The sequence below is a fragment of the Marmota monax genome, unplaced genomic scaffold (genome assembly GCF_021218885.2).
Source record: "Marmota monax isolate L192 unplaced genomic scaffold, Marmota_monax_Labrador192_F-V1.1 WCK01_AAM20220418_F8-fsc00021, whole genome shotgun sequence".
NCBI lineage: Eukaryota > Metazoa > Chordata > Mammalia > Rodentia > Sciuridae > Marmota > Marmota monax.
Window position 1 is genome coordinate 18111477 of NW_026695228.1, and position 26046 is coordinate 18137522.

Sequence of the window (26046 nt, forward strand, 5' to 3'; positions counted from 1 at the left end):
ACACACACACACATACACACACACACACACACAATCAATCAATCAAAAAGATTTCCTAGAGTTTGGTGTCAGTCTAACAATAACACCAACACCAACACTTCAAGCTAATCTTCTGCCTATTAAATCCTCAGTATGCTGTGGATTTTTAAAAAGAGAAAATAAATATTTAAAATCTTAACTGGGCACCGTGGTACATGCCTACAGTCCCAGCCACTCGAGAGGCTGAGGCTAGGAGGATCACTTAAGCCCAGGAGCTGGAGACCAGCCTGGCAACATAGGAGGACCCCATCTCAAAAACAAATAAAAAGTTGTGGCTCAGTGGTGGAGCGCTTGCCTAGCATGTGTGAGGCACTGAGTTTGATTTTGAGCACCACATATAAATAAATGAATAAAAGGCCCATCAACATCTAAAAATAATTTTAAAAAACAACAAGAAATAAAAAACAAAAACCTCACGATCTTACATTAGAAATGTTTTACTGCCATTTTATCATATTCTCTCTGTTTGTATATAACATGTTATTAGCAGAAAAACATTAAGTCAAAATGGATTTGGGGGGAACAATGGGGACAGAACCTAGAGCCTCGAGCATGCTAAGCATTCACTCTACCACTGAGCAATACCCCATCCCATGGGGATACTCTTCACCTCCAGTGATATCAGTGTCACCCTTGGCATGGATTCTGTGACTCTTGGAACCTGTCATAAGAATGCCCATCAGAGTGCAAAAGGGTTTGATTACAACTTGACCCATGTCTACTCTCAGGAGCAGAGACTACCCCACATGTTCCATTCAAGAATACAGCTTGGGGGCTGGGATTGTAACCCAGTGGTAGAGCACATGCCTAGCACATGTGAGGCACTGGGTTCAATCCTCAGCTCCACATAAAATAAAGGTATTGTGTTCACCTATAACTAAAAAAAAAAAAAATTAAAGAATACAGCATGTTCACTGAAAGGGTGTGAAGGGCACTTTGGATGGAGAAGCCCTTCTTGGTTTGATGCCTTTTGCTGGAAACCAGTCTGTCACCACCCAGCTCTATCCATGGATTAACAGCTCCAAAGAACAACACGCTTCTCTAAGTCATCCTGCAAGGTGACCCCAAAGTGTGACTTATCACATCAACCAGGGCTCCTTAGCCTCCAAAGTTGGAGGGCAGCTTTGCCTGCTGCTCTAAGGATTCCTGCTCACACATAATCCTGAGCATGCTCTAAACTTGAGCTCTGCCTCTGGCCAAGTCATGGCCCCCCGCAGAGCCTGCCAGACCCGAGGCTTGCCTGTCCTGGGGTGGGCAGTGGGAGCAGGGATGGGGACTATTTTCCACCTGGAAGGAGATCTCTGTGATTCTGCTACTAATTCGGGCCTGTAACCTTGACCGGCTTGGGCGTTCCTGTAACTCTCCACGCCTGGTATAAAAGGTGGAGACCCTGAGGTTTCAGGACCCCTGTGAGCCCCGGAGCTGAGGAGACAGAGCAGATTCATCTCAAAGGTAAAGCTGTGGAACCTGAGTGTGCCTGGGATGAGGTGCATTTTACATTTCTACAGGGAAGAGAAATGGACCTACTCCTTGTAAACCTGGCTTTTTTCAGCTGCTGGGATTCATCTTTCCCTTTGAAACGCCTTCCTTGTGTCTTCTTGGGAATGACTTAGAAATCTTAATAAGGTTTTTCCATATTTAACTTACACAATTAAATGATGCATTCAAAACAACTTAAACTTCTAGAAAGCCAGAAGTGAGTACCAGCATTCACATGAGACTCAGATAAGATGAGATATGGTAAACAAAAACAGAACATTTTGACTGAGAGATGCCAAAACCAGAGAAGGGACCCCCTCCCAAATGCTCCCATGGAGCCATTCCTCGGCCTTCTCCCAAGACCAGTGCATGGGAGGGTGCACTTCAGGTTTGGTCTTAATAACTCTGAAGCTGAACTTCCTAAACTGTAACAATCACATGAATCATCTGGGGATCAGGCTGAAATGCTTTGTGTGTGTGTGTGTGTGTTGCCTTGAGCATCCAGGCAAGCCCTCTAGCTACATCCCAACCCAAAATGCATATTTTTATTCAGACTTTGAGCTTGGTAAATTCCACACTCCTACCTACTCCTGGGTGATCCTGTTGCTGCTGGTTCATGGGACAGTAAGTAATAAGGTTTGGTAGTTTTCGATGACAGTAAATCATCTTTGATACTTCAGTGACTGAATCTCATTGAATTGGTAAAAAGTCAAAATAAATACATTTGACTAAAAGCTTTTTCTGTTCTACGTTTTAAATTTTTTTGTTTTTATATCAACACATAGTTTTTAAAAATGGCCTGTGTGTCCTCATTTCAGTGGATTTTAACACACATGCAGTTTGTGGGCTTAACTACAAGCTCAATCAGAATACAGAATGGTTGATTTCCTCATCTCCCCTGCCCCAGGCTGCATGCCAGTATTCCACCACTGAGTCACATCCCAGCCCCAATACTGTGTTTAAAGGTCAGTTTCTGAATGCTCCTTGCTACCACATGTTAAGTTTTTGTGTCTTTATTTCATATCCTGCATCCTTGCTAAATTAGCTCACTAGCTCCAGGAAAGTTTTGTATGGTTTGTTCAGTGTGCACTTGAATCCAAATTGTGCTTTCATTGGGTGAGCATTCTGTACATCACACTTGGCTCTAGGTAGTTAATGGTGGTTTTGGGTTTTGTTTTTTCCAGTATGGGGAATTGAACCCAAGGCACTTTACCACTGAGCCACATCCCCAGCACCCCTCCCCCTTTTTTTCATGTTTTATGTAGATACAGGGTCTCCCTGAGTTGCTTAGGGATTCACTAAGTTGCTGAGGCTGGCTTTGAACTCATGATCTTCCTGCCTCAGCCTCCCAAGCAGCTGGGATTAAAGCGCCACAATGCCCAGCTGTTCAGTTTTTTTGTTTTGTTTTTTTAATCTGTGATTTCCCCTCGACTATGTTCTCTCTAATAGCTCTTTTGATTATCAAGAGAGGAGAAAAGAAGTCTCCAACAGTAACTGTGTATTTGTATTTCTCCTTCCAGTTCCATTCATTTTTGTTCATGCATTTTGAAGGTTGAGCTGTTTTCAATGCTTGGGGTTTTTTTTCCCTCAATTTTCAGGAGTTTGACTATGATATGTCTGGATATGGATTTTCTTTCTACTGATTCTATTTGGAATTGGCTCAACTTGTTGACTCTACAGATCAATGATTTTTGTTTTTTTGCCAAATTTGGGAAGTTTTGACTATTATTTCTTCAAACATAAGTTCCTACACCCCTCGATCCTTCTCCTTTCCAATTTTCTGCACGCCCCTTTTTCAGTCCTTTGGCTGGGACTCTGGTGACCCAGTTCCAGCGTGTGCTTGCTGTGGCCGCCACACTCACTTGGGACCCTTGAAGCTTCTAAGGTGAGGAGAGTCGGGAGGTTCGCTGTCCTCTGTTAGGACGCAGCGCCCCCTAGCGGAGAGCAAGTGTTTCTGCCCTCAGGCTTTGGTCTGCGGATCTGACTCGTATTCGATTTTTTTCACTGTTGCAACAAATGATTTCCCCCATTCTCTAAGCATTAAAAGTCTACTCTCCCCAGAACCAGACAGCTGCTTGAAGCTCCCTTTGCCCACGTTCCATTTCTGGGTTCGGGTTGCCTTGAGTCTTTTTAAAAAATATCTTATTTTTAAAATTTTTATTGGTGCATTACAGTTAGACAGAATAGCTCAATTGTTCCATATTCATACATGCACATGATATAATTTGGTTAATTTAATTCCAAATTATCTTCCCTTTCCCTTCCTTCCTCCCTCTCCCCACCTCTGTTCCCCTTCCTCTACTGCTCTCCCTTCTATTTGCATGTGACCCCTCCCCATTTTATTTATTTTTTATTGATAGCTTCCACATAGAGAAAACACACGACCCTTGACCTTCTCAGTTTGGCTTATTTTGCTTAACATAATGATCTTAAGTTCCTTCCATTTTCCAGCAAATAACATCATTTCATTCTTCTTTATGGCTGAATAAAATTCCATGTGTATATATTCCATATTTTCTTTATCTATGTTGACAGACACTTAGGCTGGTTTTGTAGTTTGGCTATTGTGAATTGTGCTGCTGTAAACTTGGGTATTCATGTCTGACTATTAAAACCAAGGAGTGGAATAGCTGGGTCATAAGGTGGTTCCATTCCCAATATTTTGAGGAACCTCCATACTGATTTCCAGAGTGTTCTAATTTAAAATCCCACCAACAATGCATAAGTGTGCCTTTCCTCCATATTATCATCAGCACTTACTATTTATTTTTGAAAATATTTTTTAGTCATTAAAGGGACCTTTATTTTATTTATTTATATGCGGTGCTGAGAATCAAACCCAGTGCTTCATCCATGGTAGGCAATTGCTCTACCACTGCACTACAACCCCATCCCTTACTATTTATATTCTTTTTTTTTTTTTTTTTTTGCACCAGGGATTGAATTCAGGGGCATTCAACCACTGAGCCACATCCCAGCCCTATTTTGTATTTTATTTAGAGACAGGGTCTCACTGAGTTGCTTAGCACCTCACTTTTGCTGAGGCTGGCTTTGAACTCATGATCCTCTTGCCTCAGCCTTCGGAGCCATTGAGATTACAGTCATGTTCCACTGGGCTAGGCCCTTACTATTTATATTCTTGATGCTATCATCAAATTTCATCATCCACTGGAGTGAGATGAAATTTCAGTGTAGTTTTTTGTCGTTGTTGTTTGTTTTTTTTGGAGGGGTACCAGGGATTGAACTCAGGGGCACTCAACCACTGAGCCACATCCCCAGCCCAATTTTGTATTTTATTAGAGACAGGGTCTCACTGAGTTGCTTAGCGCCTTGCTATTGCTGAAGCTGGCTTTGAACTTCAGAACCTCCTGCCTCAGTCTCCCCAGCCGGCTGGGATTACAGGCATGGGCTACCACGCCCAGGCTTCAGGGTAGTTTTGATAGTTTTGATTCATGTTCCCCTGAGTGCTAAGGACATTGACAATATTTTCATGTATTTGTTGGCCATTTTGAGTATTGTCTGTTTAGTTCATTAGCCTGTTTATTGATCAGGGTACCAGGTTGCCTTGAGACTCAGCTAGGGATAACAGAGAAAAAAAAATGGAAAGCTCAGCATCACTCAATAGTGATTAAGACTCTGATCCTCTTCCCCAGTCCACCTCCTACTGTCCCTATTAGTGCCCTCACAGGGCTGCAGCATGTGCTCTGTGCAGACTTGGGAGCTGCCGTGTGTTTTCCTTACACCTAACCCAGAAATGGAACTCTTCCCTTCAACTTAAGTTATGATCATAAAGAAAAATTCAAAAAGTGATTAAACTTTTAAACTTTTTTTAAAATCCTGAAAAATAGTCAGGCACAAGCCTGTAATCCCAGTGACTCAGGAGGCTGATGCAAGAGGATCCTGAGTTCAAGGCCAGCCTCAGCAACTTAATGAGGTCCTAAGCAACTAACGAGACCCTGTCTCAAAATAAAAAATAAAAAAAGGGCTGAGGATGCGACTCAATGGTTAAGCGCCCCTGGGTTCAATCCCCAGTGCCAAAAAAATAAATAAATAAAAATTGGGGAAAATAATCACAAAATAGTTGCTTTCATGAGGTGCTGTCTATGCATGGAGCACGTTGGCAGCTATGCACCTTTTGCTGGTCTCAAAGGAGCCACTCTGGCCAAAAAGTCTGAGAATGATCAGTGTAAGCCAAAACTCTTAAAAAAAAATATCCAATTCCTTAATTTGACTTTAATGCTCTATGTAACCTTAGACTTGAGAAATTAAACTGCTGGCACAGCATTGGGCCTCAAGAGGGACAAACGTTCCTTTGTCTTGTTTGGATCACTAAACTTTAGTGGGACCCTGTGCGTCATAGATGCCTCACAGATGGTCAAAGTCCAACAAGTTTTGTTGAGCTGAATTAATGTGACTGTGTAATCATTAATTGATTTTGGGACATGAAGTTCATAATTGTCATTGAGGTTAACGCTGATTCTCCTGATATAGCTGCCGTCTGGTAGATGGTGTTCTTGGCTAAAGAGGTCCAAGGGGTTAGAACTATTTATCTAGGATAATCCCCCGTTTCCAAAGGGCTTTCCAATGACAGTCTCCTCATCACTTCTGCAAGGTGGAGCAGTGGTCCCCATCCTAGAGACCCTTCTCACAGAAACACACGTTCCCTGTGGAGGAATGAATGGGCTGAACCCTCATGAGGAGATGCTGACAGAATCTCCCAGGACGTGAGATAGAGTCGGGGATCTTGGATGAATCTCTAGTCCAAAGACAGAAGAATTTTTTTTTCTACCTTTATGGAGGCATAGTTTAAGGGTAATAAAACTCCCTCTTTTTAAGTGCACAGTCTGAGAATTTTTAGAGAAGGCAGACATGTATGTAATCATCATTAAAAACAAGATCCAGGACATGTCCATCACCTTAAGAAGTGCCCCAGGCCGCACTGTGGTCAGTCTCTTCCCCCATCCCTACCCTAAATGAGCCCATGTCTGCTTCTGTGTCTGGCCCAGCAGGTCCCTCAGGCCTCGCCCAGGCCATTCCGGCTCCTGGTTACTCTACTCCCTTGGTCCACTTGTCCTTCCCCTAAAAAGTCCTGAAACCTCTCAGACCAAGTCAGGGACTTTCCTCATCCTCCCAGGCCCCAGCAGCTGTCCCACGAAGTTCCAGTGCCTGTGACAAGTCTGTATCCACTTCGTTCTCCATTATACCTGAAGTCACTGGAGGGGAGACCCTGCCTACTCCCAGAGTCAGCCCTTGAGGATGCGGAGGAGAGGGGCTCTAGATATCTTTAGTGTTTTCTTTCTGCCTTCTTTTTTTATGATTTTCCAAAAGTGAATTTCTAAAGTTGGCATTACTTTTGTTTCCTGGAAGCTATAAAATTGATAACAGCAGCTGCTACAGTTCTGCTCATAATGAGGACTATGGGGGAGAGGAGAAAGGAAGACAAGGTATTTGTCTAAAAATGAAATGTGCATTTTCTTGGACAAGATCTCACTTATTTTCACCATCGTGTCACCAGAATTTTGTAGCAAAACAACTGGTTAGGTGGTAACGTGACCTAGTAGAGGGAGGTAGAGAGGGATGTCAATCTTCAGCCCAGGGAGAACCCTGCTATTCCTTGGAAAGACACACTTCTTCCTTCTTCTACACATGGGACACATCCCAATGTCCTGGCATAGCGGGGCTCACCTTGTAAAGGACACAGGGATAAAAGCTCTTACCAAATGCTCTTTCTGGGCATGGACCCGTGGCAGGATTGTTAAACCTAGATTTCTGCCCTGTCATCTAAGGATTACTAAGTGGTGACCAACAGGCCAGGGATAGAGATAAATGACTCTTGGTCACGTACCCAAGAAGATGAACACTCACTATTATGGATGAATAGGGAAAATTCTTGCTAATTTGCGGCGTCAGTGTTTTCAATTCACTTTGGCTGGTGATGTCCCTAAGCCAGACAATGGTCTGAGATAATCAAAGGGCCAGGACCAAGTTCTTTAATCATAGGTTGAGCAACCCTGATTTAAAATCCCAGCTCCAAAATGCTCCAAAATCCAAACCTTTTTGAGTGCTTCCAGGATACCACAAGTGGAAGATTCCATACCTTGAAATTTTGTTTCATGCACAAATTTATTTAAAATATTATATAAAATTACCTTCAAGCTATGTGTATAAAGTATATATGAAACATAAGTGAACATCACATTTTGACTCGGGTCTTAGTCCCCCAAATATTCTATTATATATTTGTAAAGATTCCCAAATCCACCCCCCCAAAAAAAAATCCCAAATCCAAAACACTTCTGGTTCCAAACATTTTGGATGAGGGATAGTCAACCCCTCTATTTATTCAGAATTTTACAAATTGCAAACTTTTCACATTTGTGATCAAATATGAATTTGAGAGAAATTTTAAAGATGAGTAATTTGGTGCCCAAAGAATTTTTGTAATGAGTACAAGGTACAAGGTCAGTGGGGACACAGGACTGGAGTAGCCATCTGGCTTCAAACCCATCTCTTCTCCTCCCCTGTTCCACTGTCCTGGTCACTCAGAAAACCATGCTTCACCACTGAGCTGCATTCCCAGGTCTTTTATCTTATTTATTTATTTATCTATTTATTTACTTTTGAGACCAGGCTTGCCAAGATGCCAAGGCCGACCTTGAACTTGCAACCTTCCTGCCTCAGCCCCTTGAATCATTGGTATTACATGCATGCACCACCATGCCTGGCTTCAGTCCCTGGTTTTTGATCTGTCTGCTGAACTCACTGAGTCCTGGTACTTGGGCAAAGTTTCTTCATGTCGAATAGAGAGCATTTTGATCATTTGACATATATAATTCCACATGCAAGCACTAGCACGTGTACAAATGGTCACACGTGTGTGCATGCAGGTGCAGCTCAAAGCAGCTTGCTCTGGGTGTGTTAGACATTGGGGTCCCTGTTATAAAGGGCTTGAAAACTTTCAAATGTATATACTTTCATGCAGTTTCTGTAATTCCTCAAATGTCCCCCATCGTGAGGAAGGTCCCACCCATCTCACCAGAATGCTGCCATGGCTGAGGGGGTCCAAGGTGCACAAATTAGTGGTACACACACCTGCCAGTAAACAGCTGAGGAATGATTCTTCCTGAAGGAGGAAGGAAGGACAGGGGGTTTGCCAATGACCGTTCCTGGCCCACCTGTTCAGGTATGGGCCACCTTCCACTTGCATCAACGTCTCAGGTATCCTGACAACAAGAACTGGGAGTGGTGAGCTGAGCCTTATCATAGAGGTCCTGTGGCTGGCCAGGGTCTCCCTGGTGGAAATAGTGGGTCTGAATTATCACGGACTCTGTACCCAGGAGAGCCGAGGGCTCCTGTTTTACAGGGTTTGGCTGCTCTTTTCTTTTCCAGGGGATGAACAATCAGTACGCCCGCCGCCGGGAGGTCTTCTGCGGGAACACCTGCCACGATCTCAAGCGCTTTTGGGAAAGAGAGATTGGCAAACAAACCTACTACAGGGAGTCGGAGGAATATCGTCTGGGAAGGAGCGCACTGAGAAAGTAGGTGGCCTGGTTGTCTTTTTTCTTTTTGGTACAAGGGAGTGAATCCAGGGGTGCTTAACCACTCAGCCACATCCCCAGCCCTATTTTTTTTTGTATTTTATTTAGAGACAGAGTCTCACTGAGTTGCCTAGGGCTTCACTAAGTTGCTGAGATTGGCTTTGAACTCCTGATCCTCCTGCCTCAGCCTCCCGATCGGCTGGGATTACAGGCGAATGCCACCACACCTGACTGTTTGTCTATTTTTTAAAAATTAATTTGTCTTTCTTAAAATAGGCTTTCTTTTTAGATCAATTTTACACTCTCAGCCAAATTAAGCAAAAAATACTGCCGCAGTCTGGCTGGGCACACAATCACGAGCCACCACACAGCTTGTAGATTCAAACAGCAACTCTTTATTCCCGAACTCACACCAGCCGTCTACAATCACGTTCTGGGGAAATCCACGTTCTCTTCCCAAATCCACGTTCTCTGCCCAAATCCACCTCCACTGGGCTTCTATCTCCAAAATATACTGTCTGAATCCCGTGAGAACTCAAGGGGAACTCAGGCAGCAGGATACGCCCTATTCCCAGCAGGAATAATCTTAAACCTTAAACCTGGAACCTAAACTGGGAACGCCCTAAACAAGATTATCTTAAAACCGGGAACACCCTAATCTGCCTTGGTCCTTGAGCAAGGTTAAGTACATTCAATGTCACTGCAACATGTCAGCAACATGGGGTACGCTGGCAAGGAAATTGTCATACCTACTTGGCTAATGGCTCCCAGCATCTCCCCCCTTCTGATTAATTAAACAACAAGCAATGTGGCTTAAGGACCGTGCCTGGTAGGTTGTCCAATTCAACATATGGTTCTTACCCGTCATCGGAAAACTGACCTTTAGGCGTCAGCCTCCTGTCTTAGGTTGATACCACTGCAATTGAATCATACCCGTCACTGACTACCGGTCCAGCATACAGCCATACTTGTGGATAGGTCTATGCACCAGTGGGGGGGTGAGGTTCTTTGCCTCACCTCTGTTGGCCCCCAAATTTGGCCTTGGTGCCAGTGGGGGAGTGAGGTTAATGTGGCTTATGGACCGTGCCTGGTAGGTTGTCCAATTCAACATATGGTTCTTACCCGTCATCGGAAAACTGACCTTTAGGCGTCAGCCTCCTGTCTTAGGTTGATACCACTGCAATTGGATCATACCCGTCACTGACTACCGGTCCAGCATAAGCCATTGGCCCCCAAATTTTAGACCATCACTAGCAGAAGGGAGGAGGATACAGAAATGCCACGACACCAAGCCAATTGACGGCTCCTTGGGAAAAATTGCATCACTGGTGACACCATCAGCAAAGATATGTCAGCACTACCACAATTAACATGGGGTGCGCTGGCAAGGAAATAAAAATTGCATCACTAGTGACACCATCAAACGATAGTTACATAGTCCAGGCAAGTTCTGCAAGCAGTTCAAAGCAGAGGAATCTATCAATATGTCCATTTCCTCCCAAAATCCGTTTCCTCCCAAAGTAAGTTGACTCTTTGATTGAGCATTACTTGTTGAGTTCTTCACCAGCACTGAGATGGAGATAGGAATTCTGGCAATGATGCTAAAGAGACATTATCCTGAAAAGAATTATTAAATATAATGAAAAGGAAAGGTGAAAGTAAACAAACAGATCTGTTAACCTACTTTAAAAACAATCCTTAACAGCTTTTTACCTAATTTAAATTAGTAAACAAACATCTGTTAACCACCTTTAAAAACAATCCTTAACAGCTGTTTACATAATTTAAATTAAACGATTTAAATCACGTGAATAAAAAAATAATAATAATTCGGATCCATTTTTTCATGAGCGCTCCTCATACAAGAAATATGGACATACGCACATACAGACATACAACACAAAACACAAGAGTGTACACAAACGTACAACACATAAGAAAATAGTAAAGGCCTTGTAGCTTTACCTGGGTGAAATCTCCATTGCAATGTTTAAAAACTCCACAGTCAAAAAATAAAACTGATCAGAAAAACATTAACCTAGGTTTGTATGAGCTCAAAAAATAAAAATAGAACCTTATGATGTGGAAAAATGCAATAATAAAATAGCTATTGAAAAAAGCATCCTGGTTAATCACTGTCGCAGATGTAAGAATGGCCAAGCTGGAGTTCTGGATATCAGCTGTTATGGATTTGAGTCAAATCATCTTCTTTTCGATCTGTAGAAACTGTTTTAGTTAATCTCTCTGGAATCCAAATGGGCTGCTGTTCTCCCTGTGGAAAAACACAAACAGACCCCCGACTCCAGACAATCACTGGGTCAGGACCTTTCCATTGTCCTGTTAGAATATCTTTCCAAAGTACTTTAGGCTTATGTACATTTTTTGGATACATATGTCTTTCCGCAGCACTAAGTCCTTATGAATCCAAATTTTAAAAGTTTAGAGTAAAAAGGGTTATTTTAAGTTTATCTATGGGGGATATATACCCCTTTCCAATTCCCTCTTTTTGCTTTAATAAGTATGTCTGTATCTAATAGTTGTCTTAGCTTTTTGCATTTTCTATCTGTGTAATACCTTACTTGACATTTTCAACCATTTTTTATCTTGTTTCTATCTTCTAGTTTTTTTTTTTTTTTTTCCTAAGGTTTGTATTTTTACCCTTAGTTGCTTATTTTCTCTCCTAGTTTTCTTGTTTCCTATTTTGTGGGTTTAAAATTCTTGTCTTTCTACATCTTTTTAATCTTCCTATATCTTTTTTATCTTTCTACATCTTCTCTCTTTTTTTTTACCTTTCTGTACTTCTGTTTTTAAAGTTTTTCACTTTAAATTTTTAATCTTCTTTATCTAAATATCTTTTCTTATTATCTTCCCATTTTTTTTAAAGTAATGCCTTTAAGATTAACTAGGCTTCGAATGATGCAATAAAGCAATCTTTTTTCCGCCATGAAGGTATCTCAACCACCTTCAATTTAACCTTTTAAAGCCTTTTAATTATCATCTATACTGTACTTTTAAATGTACTTTTTCACCACCTACAACTTCACTCTTTTAAACGAGGCTTAGATTCTGTTTAAATCGCTTTAATGTTAGTTTACATGGCTGCCCTTCAACCAAAGGCTTTTTTTTTTAACTCCATTGAGAAGCTTTGTCTCAATCTGCCATGTACAAATACCTTTTTCTTCTTTCTTCCTTTCTCAAGCTTTTAAATTAAGTCTAGTTTCCTCAAAATCTTTTTAAATGGCATTTTACAACTTTTTACTTTACCACACAGATTATATCATCTAGAATCATTTCTTTTTCCTTTAACCTTTTATATTAAAATATATTCCCACATCTTGAATCTTTTTATATCTCTTTTTTAACTGTTAACCCTTTTTATAAATTTACATTCTGAAACAACTCTTATAAAATTTCTGATTTAGACAAATTACTCCACTTTAATAAGATGAAAGACTTTCATGTTTTTTATGATACTATAATACTATAATTGAAACCCAACTGAAACTTCTTATACTCTTTGTATATAAATTACACATGATAGAATCTTAACACTTAGTAACCTTGTTTTAGCAAAGACACAGACCAAAGCAATATTAAACATTTTTTCCATTCACCAATTTATGAAAACACACATGCTTAAATATATTACCTTATGTAACTTAATAAGTAAAGAGTGGTTGATGTTTCAACATTTTAGCTTTGTAAATTAATCAGATGTCTGTAAAAACCAAGATCTTAGACAAATGTAGTAAACAGAACTAGTCATCTCTTTCTTGAAGAAAAATCCTTCTACAGGATACCATGATGGTCCCATTGATATACTTAATAACTTGTCTTTAAAAAGCCATTTGCTACATTTTTGTATTTTATCAACATATGCCTTAACTGTTCTTGGTCTTACTGGGGTGCCTCCTTTCTCTAACAATTTCTCTTCCTCGGAGGCGAACAACTTCAAACCTTGAGTCAACCATTTTCCCCAGTTTGCCTGAGAAAGTTCTAGGAACAGGCAACTTGAAATAAAAACAAAATAAATCAAAACAATAGCATATTGTTTTTTGAATTGGTCACCCATTCTTTCTCTCTTCCTCAAGGGTGAGAAATTTCACTTACCTCTAAGCTTTAGAAGTTCCCCGTACAAGCCGCCAAATGCCGCAGTCTGGCTGGGCACACAATCACGAGCCACCACACAGCTTGTAGATTCAAACAGCAACTCTTTATTCCCGAACTCACACCAGCCGTCTACAATCACGTTCTGGGGAAATCCACGTTCTCTTCCCAAATCCACGTTCTCTGCCCAAATCCACCTCCACTGGGCTTCTATCTCCAAAATATACTGTCTGAATCCCGTGAGAACTCAAGGGGAACTCAGGCAGCAGGATACGCCCTATTCCCAGCAGGAATAATCTTAAACCTTAAACCTGGAACCTAAACTGGGAACGCCCTAAACAAGATTATCTTAAAACCGGGAACACCCTAATCTGCCTTGGTCCTTGAGCAAGGTTAAGTACATTCAATGTCACTGCAACATGTCAGCAACATGGGGTACGCTGGCAAGGAAATTGTCATACCTACTTGGCTAATGGCTCCCAGCAAAATACAAAGGGTTTCCATGTAGCCCTTGCTGCCCCCAACACACAACTGCCCTACTATCAACATCTGCAGCATCTGCAAGGGACCACCCGAGTGACAATCTTCAACTCTTCGTTGACTCCTCATTATCACCATATTAGTTTGTAAAAGCAAAAATCGATTTCTCCAGAATGCCAGATGGGCATTCCAGAGAATGTAATTATTTACGTTTTCCATACATGTGGTCCTTTGATACTGAAAATTAAAGAAACTCTCTCCTTTGTCGCTATTACACTGTGGGAACTGAGATGACACATGTGTCTATGAAAAACAGTCCCACAAAGGAAATGGAGCCTGATTCCCACTTATCCGAGTGGTGACACTGGAGGGTGCAGTTCCTAGAATACGGCTGGCAGGGGCTAGGGGTCCCCTGTGACATGCAGACCAGGGCAGATCACCGTGAATCTGCAGGCTCACTGCCCTCAGGCATGTTATGGGAAGCCCCCCAGGCTGCAGAGGGGAACCGGGTTCTCTGTCTCCTCAAAGGGAAACAGCTCCACCAACTGTATTTGCTGAGGCTCTTGCTTGCTGGTAGTATAGGTGGTGGGACCTTGTGCTGTCCATGTGGCCGGGCCCTTGGCTGCACAGTTGCTAGGCTGGGAACATGCACAAATTCACGTGTTAACCTCACTGTTGCTCTCCAGCCCCAGCCCTCCAGAGGAATCCGCTTTCTCCTCCGAGACACCTGCTCAGCCTTAACCCCTGACACCATCCTATCTGCTCTAGTGCAGGTCAGGGCATCTCACCCCTAGACTCTTGGAGAAACTGAGTTGGTGTCAATCATTCCTCCATCTCTGTCATCTTTCCCCCAGGCCAGGCCACTCAGTGAGGCTTCAATGAGTCCTACAGCTTGAGTGTGCCCTCAAATGAAGTGAGACTGGCCAGAGGACAATGCAGAAACCAAAGGCTCAAACTTGGGGTGAACAAAATTGGCAGTTTGTTACAGCATTAAAAATAATGCAGCAGTCGGGCACCATGGCACATGCCTATAATCCCAGCGACTCAGGAGGCTGAGGCAGAAGGATCATGAGTTCAAAGCCAGCCTCAGCAACTTAGCGAAGCACCTAGCAACTTAGTGAGACTCTGACTCTAAATAAATTACAAAACAGGTCTGAGGGTGGCCCAGTGGTTAAGCACCCCTGGGTTCAATCCCTGGTACCAAAAAGAAAACAAAAACAAAAATAATGCAGCATCTCTCTATGCATGTAAGAAATAACTGTAAGGTAATTGTATGTGACAGAAAACTAACCTATTTATCCTCCACTCTTCCAATTTGAATCCTGTAGCTTGGCTCCACAGGGGTCCCAGTTCCACCTCCACTCTATGTTGTCCCTTCTCAAAATGGCAAGATAGTCCCAGATCATTAGGCTTTGGGAGGCTCCACCATGAAAAGGTTCATAAGGGACAGAGCATGGGGCTGGTCTAGGTCAGGGCTCAGGGGTGTTAATTCTCCTCTCTCCACTGCACTCCCGCTTAATCCAGGGTCAAATCTAGCAGCAGCAGGACGTGAAAAGATGACATCCTTGGAGGAGAAAATCACAACGAAAGTGAAAAGAGCGAGTGAGGGCGAGAGCAGGCGCAGAACAGGGGTTAAGAGCAAGACCCTCTGCAGCAGGCTGCCTGGGTCACCCCCAAGGTCTCTACCAGATCTCCCTGTGTCCCTGTTTCCTCGCTTTTTTTTTTTTTTTTTTTTTGGTACTGGGGATTGAACTCAGGGGCACTCAACCACTGAGCCACATCCCCAGCCCTATTTTGTATTTTATTTAGAGACAGAGTCTCACTGAGTTGCTTAGGGCCTCGTCATTGCTGAGGTTGGCTTGGAACTCCCACTCCTCCTGCCTCAGCCTCCCGAGCTGCTGGGATTACAGGCGTGCACCACCGCGCCCGGCTCCTCACTGTTTTTCATAGAGAAACAGACACTAGTAGTGGAGGAACGCTGAGGAGTTACTTTCTTTTATTACTGTGGGGTAAAGGAGTGTGCCCTGGAGCTTCCTTCCTTAGTAGATGAAGCATTCCAGCTACTCACATGCACAGGTGTAGCGCACGAACAGTCCCCATTTTGGAACTGGTCTGGGAGTCAACACAGATGCCACCAATGCAGAATCTGAGTGTTCCTTTCTGCAGTTCCAGAAAGGAACTGGTTCTGTCATCCTCGAGGTACAGCTGCTTGTAGAGCTGGCACGCAGACGTGTAGGCTTGCTGGAATTGCCAGCCTGTACTCCGAAATCTGGCTCTTCAGGTACCTAGCAATGTACCCACCACCTGACCTCTTTCAGGCTAAGGAGAACTGGGCAAAGAGAGAGGAATGGAGAAGAGCATCCTAGGCTGAAGACATGGCATGTGAAAATGACCTGAGGCAGTGAAGGAATTTGCTACATAAGTGGAACAGAAAAACAGTCATTTTGATAATTTTCTCTGTATTCCCCAAAGTCTCTGCTGCAATGCTGAACATATAGTATATGCTCAAGAATTATGTGATTGATTGGATTCAAGAGAACTACAAAATCATCTCTCTTATGGGTCTTTGCTGCTTACTCTGTGCCCAGGACTCTTTACCCCAACCTTGACCTTCCCTGTAGGACTGGAAACTAGGCTACCACCCCCATCAGTTTTCCCTCAGCTGACCACTCCTCCTAGGTGATCCTTGATCCCTTTGTCCTGTGTCCTCTGGCTAGGTTCTGTCAACAGGAGGTGAGAGGACGGGAGGGAAATTCCACCCATTTCCTCCCAATGTCCTTCCTGCTCTGGGTCCTGTTTCCTGGAGGTGACTTCATCCTTTCTGTAACACAGCTCCTGCCAGAGGCCCTACCTCCATGGCTCCAGGCTCCAGGCTCCAGAGCATAAATGAGAAAGGATTGAGAAATAAATGATTAATACTTGGCAACATCTAGTGAACATAAATCACATATAAACCATGATCAAAGTCTGCTAACATCAAAATAGAGATAAAATAAGATGGTTGTCCATCATATCACCCATGAACTAGTCTTGCCAAAAAGAAGGAGGAGGAGGAGGAGGAGGAGGAGGAGAACCTGTATCTAACCAAGCCTCTAGTTCTACCACCAACTGACAGGATATGCAGGAGATGAGTGATTCTGATCACCACAGGTATACAGTCAACAAGATCCAGCCTCTGCAAGCTCTAAAGAACAATTTGATTTCAGAACAATTGGCAGGGAAGGGGAAGAAGGATGTGGAGAACCAACATATTAAAAGAAACTTAACAGATAGAGCAACAACCAGGAATATATGTTCTTTATTTGGATCTTGATGGAACCAACCAAACTGTTAAAAATTGTAAGAAGCTGGGCTCAGTGGCACATGCCTATAATCTCAACGGCTGGGGAGGCTGAGGCAGGAAGATCAGAAGTTCAAAGCCAGCTTCAGCAATGGGAGGCACTGAGCAACTCAGTGAGACTCTGTCTCTAAATAAAATACAAAATAGGGCTGGGGATGTGGCTCAGTGGTTGAGTGCCCCTGAGTTCAATCCCAAGTACCAAAAAATAAATGAAAATAAAATTATAATATAATCAAGGGTTTCAACTGACTTGATACTTAATGAAATCAAGTACTTCTGATTAATTTTGCAAGAGTGATGATGGCAAGGTAGTTTCCTTTTTAAAGAGTTCTTGTAAGGACAAACTACTGAATATAATTACCATACCAAATTATTTACAGCATGTGTGTGTGTGTGTGTTTGTGTGTACACGCGCACATGTGCAGATGAGTATTTCTTGCTGAGTTATTTCCAGATGAAATTAAATGATGTCTGGGTTTGTGTTTAAAATGCAGGGTAAGGAAGATATGGGAAATAAGATCATCCATGAGCTATTAAAGCTGGGAGTGGGAGTGGGGGTGGATACAAAGGAATTCACTATTACTAGCCTCTACTTTTTTATGTGCTTGAAATATTGTGTAATAAAGGATAGTTTAAAAATGTTATCTTGGGGGAAAAAGAGTACCATTTCCCTTCCTCCTCACTACCTCTGTACAATCCAAGTTCCATCCATTTCTTCTTCATATATTTTAAAGCTATATTATGAGGTATATGAGGTTTAGAATGGTAATATCTTTTTGCTGAAGCAAACCTTTTCATTAGGCAATGAGTCTCTTTATCTCTGACAATGTTCTTTTGTTCAAAAGCTTTTTTACCAACTATTAATATTATCACATTTACTTTATTTTTATGAATATTTTCCTTACATATTTTTTTTTTGGTACCAGAACTTGAACCCAGGGGCATTTAACCCCTGAACAATATCCCCATCTCTTTTAATTTCTCTCTCTTTCTCTCTCTCTCTCTTTCTTTTGTCAGGGTTTTGCTAAGTTGCTTAGGGCCTTCCTAAGTTGCTGAGGCTGGCCTCGAACTTGCCATCCTAGTCAAATTTATCCCTCCTGAGTCGCTGGGATGACCGACTTGCGCCACCAGCTCTACCTGTTTTAAACAGCATGTACTTGCATTTGAGTTTTTCCAATTGGACATTTTTAGACATTAATTGCCAGATTTAGTCCTTTTATATTTATTTTAAATGATGTTTTTACCATCTTAAGAGTATTTAGTTTCATTTTCTTCTTTCTCTATTTTTTATTCTTATTTTTTCCTTCAATATCCGTATCTCCCTAACAAGATGAGAACTATTCCAGAATTTTTTTTTCTCTTATGTTTATTATTTTATCTTTTCTATTTTCTTTGAGTTTATTCTTCTACAAAGAAGCTCCCAATTTTTATCAAGTCTGGTTTATCCAAAACATTTTTTTTCTTTAATGGATTTTGTTTCGGGGGTTGTATCTAAGAAGTCTTTTCCTATCTTAAGGTCACAAAGATTATCTTCTATGTTGTATTTCTAGAATATTTAAGGTTGTTAAGTCTTACATTTGGGTTAATAATTCATTTTGATTTTTTCCCCATTGCTGGAGCTCAAATCCAGGCCTTGCAAGCACTCTACCCCTGAGCTACATCCAGCCCCTTGACTTTTTAATATAACATGAGGTGTGGATTGAAGTTCACTTTTTGCATATGGATATCCAGTGGTTCCAACATCATTCATTGAAAAAATTATCCTTTCTCCACTGCATTTTCCTTGCTCGTTTGTTGAAAATCAATTACTCAAGTACATATGGGTCTATTTTTGATCATTTGTGTGACCATTGTGTTAATTATTTGAATTTACAATAATAGTCAGGTAATATAAATCTTAACACTTTTTCTTTTTAAAGTTGTTTTTGCTATTCTAGGTTCTTTGCACATCCATATTAATTTTAGAAGGAGCCTGTCAATTTCTATTATTTAAATAAATCTGCTAGGTTTAATTTGGATGGAGTTGAACCTATAGATCAACTTGAGAAAAATTGATGTTTTAATAATATATAGTTTTTGAGAGATGAACATGATATATTTTTCCCTTTATTCTGGTCTACTGTAATTGGTTTACAGTTTTCAGAATAAAGATCTTATACATCTTTTGTCAAATTTGTCCCTATTTCATATTTTTGTCATTATTTGATTTACTAAAATTTCAATTTTTGATCATTTCTTTGAATGGTAGGCTATTTAGAGTTGTGTTCTTTATTTTCAAATATTAGGGGATTTTCCAGATAGCTTTCTCTTACTGATTCTAACTTAATTATTGTGGTCAAAGAACATACATTGTATGAATTGAATTATTTTAACTTTATTAAGACTTGTTATATGGCCCAGAATATTTTATACTCATAAATATTCCACGTCCATTTGAAGAGAAAATGTCTGTTCTGCTGCTATTGGGTTCTGTTCTATAAATGTCAATCATGTCAAGTTGGTTGATAACAGTGTTTGAATGTTCTGTATCCTTATTGGGTTCTTTGCTATTTTTTTATTGACTGTTGAAACATGAATATTCAAATTTCTGACTATAATTGTGGATGGGCCTATTCTTGAAGTTCTGTCACATTTTGCTTCATTTATTTTGAATCCCTGTTATTGGGCACTCTCGCCCATGACCAACGCAGATAAGACGACTGGGTTTAAAAGAGTTGGCTGCAACATTAAACTAAGAAAGTGGAGAAAAATCATGCAACACAGACATAAGTTTTTCAGATGGAGGGAGAGATGGCTCTGTGGCCTTAGGGGTCAGCTTCCATACTGGAAAGAACACTGGAAATAAAGAGTGTGAGCCCAGAATCCCTTTATTTTATAGCGGGGAGCATCAGAGGGTGATATGGTTTTAAGGGTGGAGTCTTGCTTCATAATGTCTGGTGGGCAGCAGATTGATTGACATCTTGGTGAGTCACACCCATCTCAGGTGCTGTGCGGGATCTTAGGTAGAGCTGGAGGGGGAGGCATACCTACATCATGCCATCAATCCCTTGACAGGGAGTTCGCAGTGCCAGGCCTGTCCCCTCCAGAGGCTACTATGTGCAACACAATCCACACACAGCCCATGGACGACTCATGACAGGGTACATAAAAGTTGAGGACATTTATGTTCTCTTGGCAAATTAACCCCTTTATTAGGAAACAAACTTCTCTCTAGTATTATTCTTTGCTTAAAATCTACTCTGTCTGATATTAATATAACCACTACAGATTTCTTGCATTAGGGTTGACATGATATTTTTCCATCCTTTATCTTAAAACTTACCAGTCTTTAAAGTGGATGTCTTTTTTTCAAGTATGATTCATTTTTATTTTATTTTTATTTGTTCTAATTAGTTCTACATGATAGCAGAATGCATTTCAATTTGTTGTACACAAATGGAGCACAACTTTTCATTTCTCCAGTTGTACATGATGTAGAGTCGCACCACATGTGCAGTCACATATGTACCTAGGGTACATTACCTAGGGTAATGATGTTCATCTCATTCCACCATCGTTCCTGCCCCCATGTCCCCTCCCCTTCCCTCTCTCCCCTTTGCCCAATCAAAGTTCCTCCATTCACACCCTCCATCCCCTATGGATCTGCATCCACTTATCAGAGAGAACATTCGGCCTTTGGTTTTTTGGGATTGGCTAACTTCATTTAGCATGATATTCTCCAAGTCCATCCATTTACCTGTAAATGCCATAATTCTATTCTCTTTTAATGCTGAGTAATATTCCATTGTGTATATGTACCATGGTTTTTTTATCCATTCATCTGTTGAAGGGCATCTAGGTTGGTTTCACAGTTTAGCTATTGTGAACTGAGCTGCTATGAACATTGTTGTGGCGGTGTCACTATAGTATGCTGATTTTAAGTCCTTTGGGTAAAGACAGAGGAGTGGGATAGCTGGGTCAAATGGTGGTTCCATTCCAAATTTTCTGGGGAATCTCCATAGTGCTTTCCATAGTGGTTGCACCAATTTGCAGTACCACCAGCAATGTATGAGTGTACCTTTTTCTCCACATCCTTGCCAACATTATTATTGCTTGAATTCCTTGATAATTGTCATTCTGACTGGAGTAAGATGAAATCTTAGGGTAGTTTTGGTTTGCATTTCTCTAATTACTAGAGAAGTTGAACATTTAAAGTGGGTTTCTTGTAGGCAACACAGATTTGGATATGACTTTTTTAATATCCAATTTGGCAATCTTTACATTTTAATTGGATTGCTTACACCATTAACATTAATTGGAATGATTTGGTTTAAATCTACCATCTTGCTATTTATCTTCTATTTTATTTCTCTCATCTGTTCTTTATCTCGTCTCTCTCTCTTTAGGCCTTCTTTTGAATTAACTGGATACTTTTTGTGATTTTATTTTTGCAACGCCCCCCCCCCCCCCACACACACACACAGGGTCTCACTATGCTGCCAAGCTGGTTTTAAATACCTGTGTGGACAGCCATTCTCACATGTGACCTGGCAACTCTTGGTTTGGGTCTGAGGCGTTCTGGCTGTGTCGGAGCTTTCCCGGTCCTCTCCTGATGAGAGAACCCGTGCGTGTGGGGGTGTGAGTGACCACTGACCTCGGGGGCCAATCACTGACCCTGAGCTTGGAGTTCGGCCCCCCTCAACCTTCATTGGATGGAATTCTCCCCTGAATTTCTTGTTCCCCAATAAAAGGCCACTCCCTGGCGTGCTCCCTCTCTCTCTCCTGCTAGCCCTGAGTAATCCTTGCTGCCCTACCGGGCGGTTCGAGGTAGGAACCAGAGAGGGGAGCTGTCTCGGACCTGGTCATAGAAAAAGGTAACTGAGTCTGTGTGTTTTATTTCGATCTCGCTAGCTAACTTTTATGCCAAGAACCTCATTAATGAAACCAGTGCGCTGGCCACATGGTGGATACCTGGTTCAAGTGGTCCTCTGACCTCAGCCTCCCAAGTGCTGTACAACAGAGGTGTGCCACCACACCCAGCTAATCTGTTAAGCTTTTTAGTTATAGCTATTTGTTATTTTGGTGGTTGCTTTAGCATTTACAGTATCTACCTTTCCCTTATCATGTCTACCTTCAGGAGATACTTCATCGGGCCCCAGGTAGTATATAAAACCTTACTCTGGAAAATTCCCATTTCTCCCCTCCTGGTCTTTGGGCTATTGTACAAAGTACAGTTTTGCCTTCATAAATATTATAAGCCCCACATTACATCACTAACAGTTTTTTCTCAACAGTCAATGAGCTTTTCAAGAGATTTAAACAGTAAGGAAAGGGTCATTGGCCTGTCCCAGGGAGCTGCTTTTCAGGTGCGCATCGTTCCACTGTGTAGCCCCAGATTTCTGTTTGGTGGCATTTTCCTTCTGTTTGAAGGACCTTCCTTTCCTTCTGTCCAAAGGACTTCACTGCATGACCACCGTGGCATGTAGACAGTCTACTACTGAAGTTGTCTTCAGTGGTATGGCCTCACTCAGTTGCCAGGACTTGGCCTTAAACTTTTGATCCTCCTTCCCCAGCCTCCCAAGTCGCTGGGATTACAGGTGTGTGCCACCACACCGGGCTCTCAGTCTGTTTTTGAAGAATAGCTTTGCTGTGCCAAGAATTCTAGATGGACAGAGCTTCTTGCTCCTGTACGTTGTATTTTCAAAGGAAAATTTCAGAGGATCTAGATTAAAATCCTGGGAACAGAAAGTCCGTTCACTTTCACTTGTGTACTAGATGTATCCAAGCACATATTTAATTAAATCTTCAGGTCTGAGTTCATGGCGGTGGTGCACACCTGTCATCCCAGCAACTCGGGAGGCTGAGGCAGGAGGATGGCAAGTTCAAGGCCAGTCTCAGCAACTCAGTAAGGCCCTAAACGACTTAGCAAGATCCTGTCTCAAAAGATAAAAAGGACTGGGGAGGTAGTTCAGTGGTAAAGTGCCTCTAGGTTCAAACCCGAGGGCCTAAATAAATAAATAACTCTGCAGGTCCTCTGCATGCCCTTTGAACTCCCAACCACACACACCATTGCAGGGGGTACAGGGAAGGCAGCAACCCCCGATCGACAGCCATGGAGATGAATGCCGGGCTGTGTGTGTTTTGTTTCTATTTTCAGGCTTAGAGAAGAATGGAAGCAGAGGCTGGAAACAAAGCTAAGGCTACGGAACAATCCAGACGAGACTGAAAGGCGGGCAAATGTTGGCTGAGAGCTTCCTGCTCCACTGACCACAGAGGACACAAAGCACTGAGGTCACGCTGCTGGAAGTCAACTCAAATCCCCAAGTCCCTTTGCCTTGCGGTTGGATCCCTGCAAAGGGGGTTCCCTGCCAATCCTCTCCCAATGCGCATGCGCCTCATTTGCCGAGTCAGTCTTCTTCGTGTCGGGGGCAAGTTTTTATTCCAAGTGGCTCTGAAGATGAGCTTATTTATAATCAAGGCTCCAGGCAGCATTCTTAACTTTTACATAATTATCTTCTAATTTTTTAAAAAGCCCCACCTATTTCAACTTCTTAGCATCCCAGAAGGGGTTCCCAACCTTCATGGTCAGAGTATAAACATGGTCCAGGGGCTGGGGAGATAGCTCAGTTGGTAGAGTGCTTGCCTCACAAACCAAAAATAAATAAATGAATAATAAATAGAAATGGCACAGGAGTTTCACTCCACCATCCCGCCTAGGAAACAATTATTTCAGGTAATCCTTTCTCTTGTTCTCTTTCGATGCAAAGAGAAATCGCACCTCTCTGCAGAAATAAAGATAATTTCAATAGTCATAAATAAGGTTTGAAAATACATTGATCTTTGTATGAATTTGTTTTCAAAAAAATTGTCTCTCAATACTATCAGGATCCTTTTAATACAATTCAGTGTCTTGGTGTCCCCAGTGTATGCATTTCATCCACGGCTTTAATTAAATGCATGTGTTTGCAGTGGTGAGCTCTCTATCAGCTCAGACAAACAAATGTGTAGCCATCCCAATAGAGGGCGTACCACACAGCTTCTGGACTGTCACTCCCTAGCCATCTCTCAGGTCTAGAAGCATCAGTGCCAATGGCAGCTGGGTCTGGGAAACAATCTCTACCAAAGGGAAGGGGACAGAGAGAGGCATGGTGGGCACTTCTGGATATTGCCAGTTGTGAGTGGTCCCTCAGGCTTTATGAACACAGGGGCAATGTGACTAGTGCTACCAGGAGCTCCTCTGGTTTGCTTCACATAGAAATTCCAACTTAATCCTCACCGAAACACATACGCAAGCATTGTTATCATTACACATTTTTTTAGTAGGTGATTATAACGATGCTTTAAAAAGTTTTGTAAGATAACCACAGAATGAATTAGTGAAAGAGCCGGGATTCAAAGTCAATTCTAACTACAAAGCCAGTTCCCATCAAATCATGATACCACCCATAAGTCCTTGTTTCAAAAGATTTGTGCTCAGCAGTAGTGTTTTCTCATTAAATATAAAAAAATCTACATGTGCTGGGTGAGGTGGCCCACACCTATAGTCCCAGCAGCTCGGAAGGCTGAGACAGGAGGATTGTGAGTTGAAAGCCAGCCTCAGCAACTTAGTGAGGCCCTAAGCAACTCAGCGAGACTCTGTCTCTAAACAAAATATAACAAAGGGCTGGGGATGTGGCTCAGTGGTTAAAAGTACATGGGTTCAACCCCCAGTACCCCCAAAAAAAATCTACATGCAAGATACATGTTTATACACTGAGAACATATTAATTTCTGTAAATTTTGAGCTGAAGAGTCACAGAATTGCTAGTTGCTCATTCTGAAGGTCTATATCCATGCTATAGGAGATGTCATTAGGTCTCAACTGAACAAAGAATGGGGCACAGTAAAATGTTAGCAAGTATAAGCCCTTTTTCAAATCAAAGAATCCTGGCTCCCTACTCATCTCCCTCATGTCCCGCCTCTCACTTTCTATTTCTCACTTACACTGGATTATTTGTAGAAGGTGGTGTACCTAGATGGTGTAAACGGGATTGAAAATAACTGAATAGATTGCTAAGCTTCTAAGAATGACAAATTTTTGGAGTTAAACAAAGGGAATTCAAATAAGGACACTTTGAAAGCTGATCCTACACTTTATCAAGATCAGAGTGTTTTTTTTCCCCTCTAAAAATGCTTTACTAGAAGTTTCTACACCCAGCCCCAACTTCTTCCAACCCCTAATCTCATTATCTCAATAAAAAAAAGTACACTCATCTAGTTACTCAGGTGAAAATCTAGTCACCCCAAACTCTTCTCTCTCTCTCCTGAACCTCTCACAAATACTCACAAATACTTCTGCCAGTTTCAAAATGTCAACGATGCCTTCTCAACATTATAAGGTTTGCAATCTAAACCTCTGTGCCCTGGTTCAAGGGTGACAGTGATTCAAACACAATTAAATTCATCATCCTTAGTATAAATACTGTTTATAACTCAGTGTCTGCTATCTTCTGGAAGGTCACTTCCTCTGCCCCCAGGAGTTAGGTAGCTTACTCAGAAGAGGTGTAATAACTGGGGACTAGGAAGGGCCACTCAGGAGACCTCAAGGAAGTGGTGCTTTTTAAATGGAGAGCATCATGGAGAAGGAGTTCTGTTCCCAGGTCATTGCATGAACATTCTAGAACTATACTCCCACAGGACACTGTTTAGATATTATGGAAATGGATGTGTCAGCGCCTGTCTGATCTTCTAGGTGGGAGGACACTTGGCAGAACCCTTCTGGTTTCCAGAGCAAAGTACATGACTCCACCAGGTCAGCCTCAGAGAGAAAGATGAACGCATGGCCAAGGGCATGGGGTGTGGGGAGGAGAGGCTTTGGATTAAAAAGCCCATTTCCAGGGGGGGAAGGTTTTATTATGGATGTGCTGACAGGTGAGACAATTCATTAGTGTAAAAGGCAGCTAGCTTTTGAAATATTCAAGCAGGCTCTATTCTGCTTCCAGGCAGAATCTGCATTGAAAATACTTTTATTTGTTGGTGGGCTGGGGATGTGGCTCAAGCGGTAGCGCGCTCGCCTGGCATGCGTTCGGCCCGGGTTCAATCCTC

At 42.0% G+C, this 26046-nt stretch overlaps 1 protein-coding gene and 1 long non-coding RNA gene across 2 annotated transcripts; one reads left to right on the plus strand and one right to left on the minus strand.

Annotated features, from left to right (window-relative positions):
- The first annotated feature begins 1341 nt into the window (after positions 1-1341).
- Fam240a (family with sequence similarity 240 member A) lies at positions 1342-23879 on the plus strand. The gene is made up of 3 exons (XM_046437349.2): positions 1342-1491; positions 8908-9056; positions 23120-23879. The coding sequence occupies exons 2-3, from the start codon at positions 8911-8913 to the stop codon at positions 23208-23210; spliced, it is 237 nt and encodes a 78-aa protein (XP_046293305.1). The 5' UTR covers positions 1342-1491; positions 8908-8910; the 3' UTR covers positions 23211-23879.
- LOC131423906 (uncharacterized) lies at positions 9429-11904 on the minus strand. The gene is made up of 2 exons (XR_009226047.1): positions 11022-11904; positions 9429-10673 (listed from the first exon to the last, which is right to left on the minus strand). It is a non-coding gene; the product is annotated as an uncharacterized LOC131423906 (long non-coding RNA).
- Positions 23880-26046: the final 2167 nt, after the last annotated feature.

Coding starts and splice junctions, on each gene's coding strand:
- Fam240a (XM_046437349.2), top strand. CDS start 8,911: ATGAACAATCAGTACGCCCGCCGCCGGGAGGTCTTCTGCGGGAACACC. Junction 9,057..23,119: donor GGAAGGAGCGCACTGAGAAA/GTAGGTGGCCTG, acceptor TTCTATTTTCAG/GCTTAGAGAAGAATGGAAGC.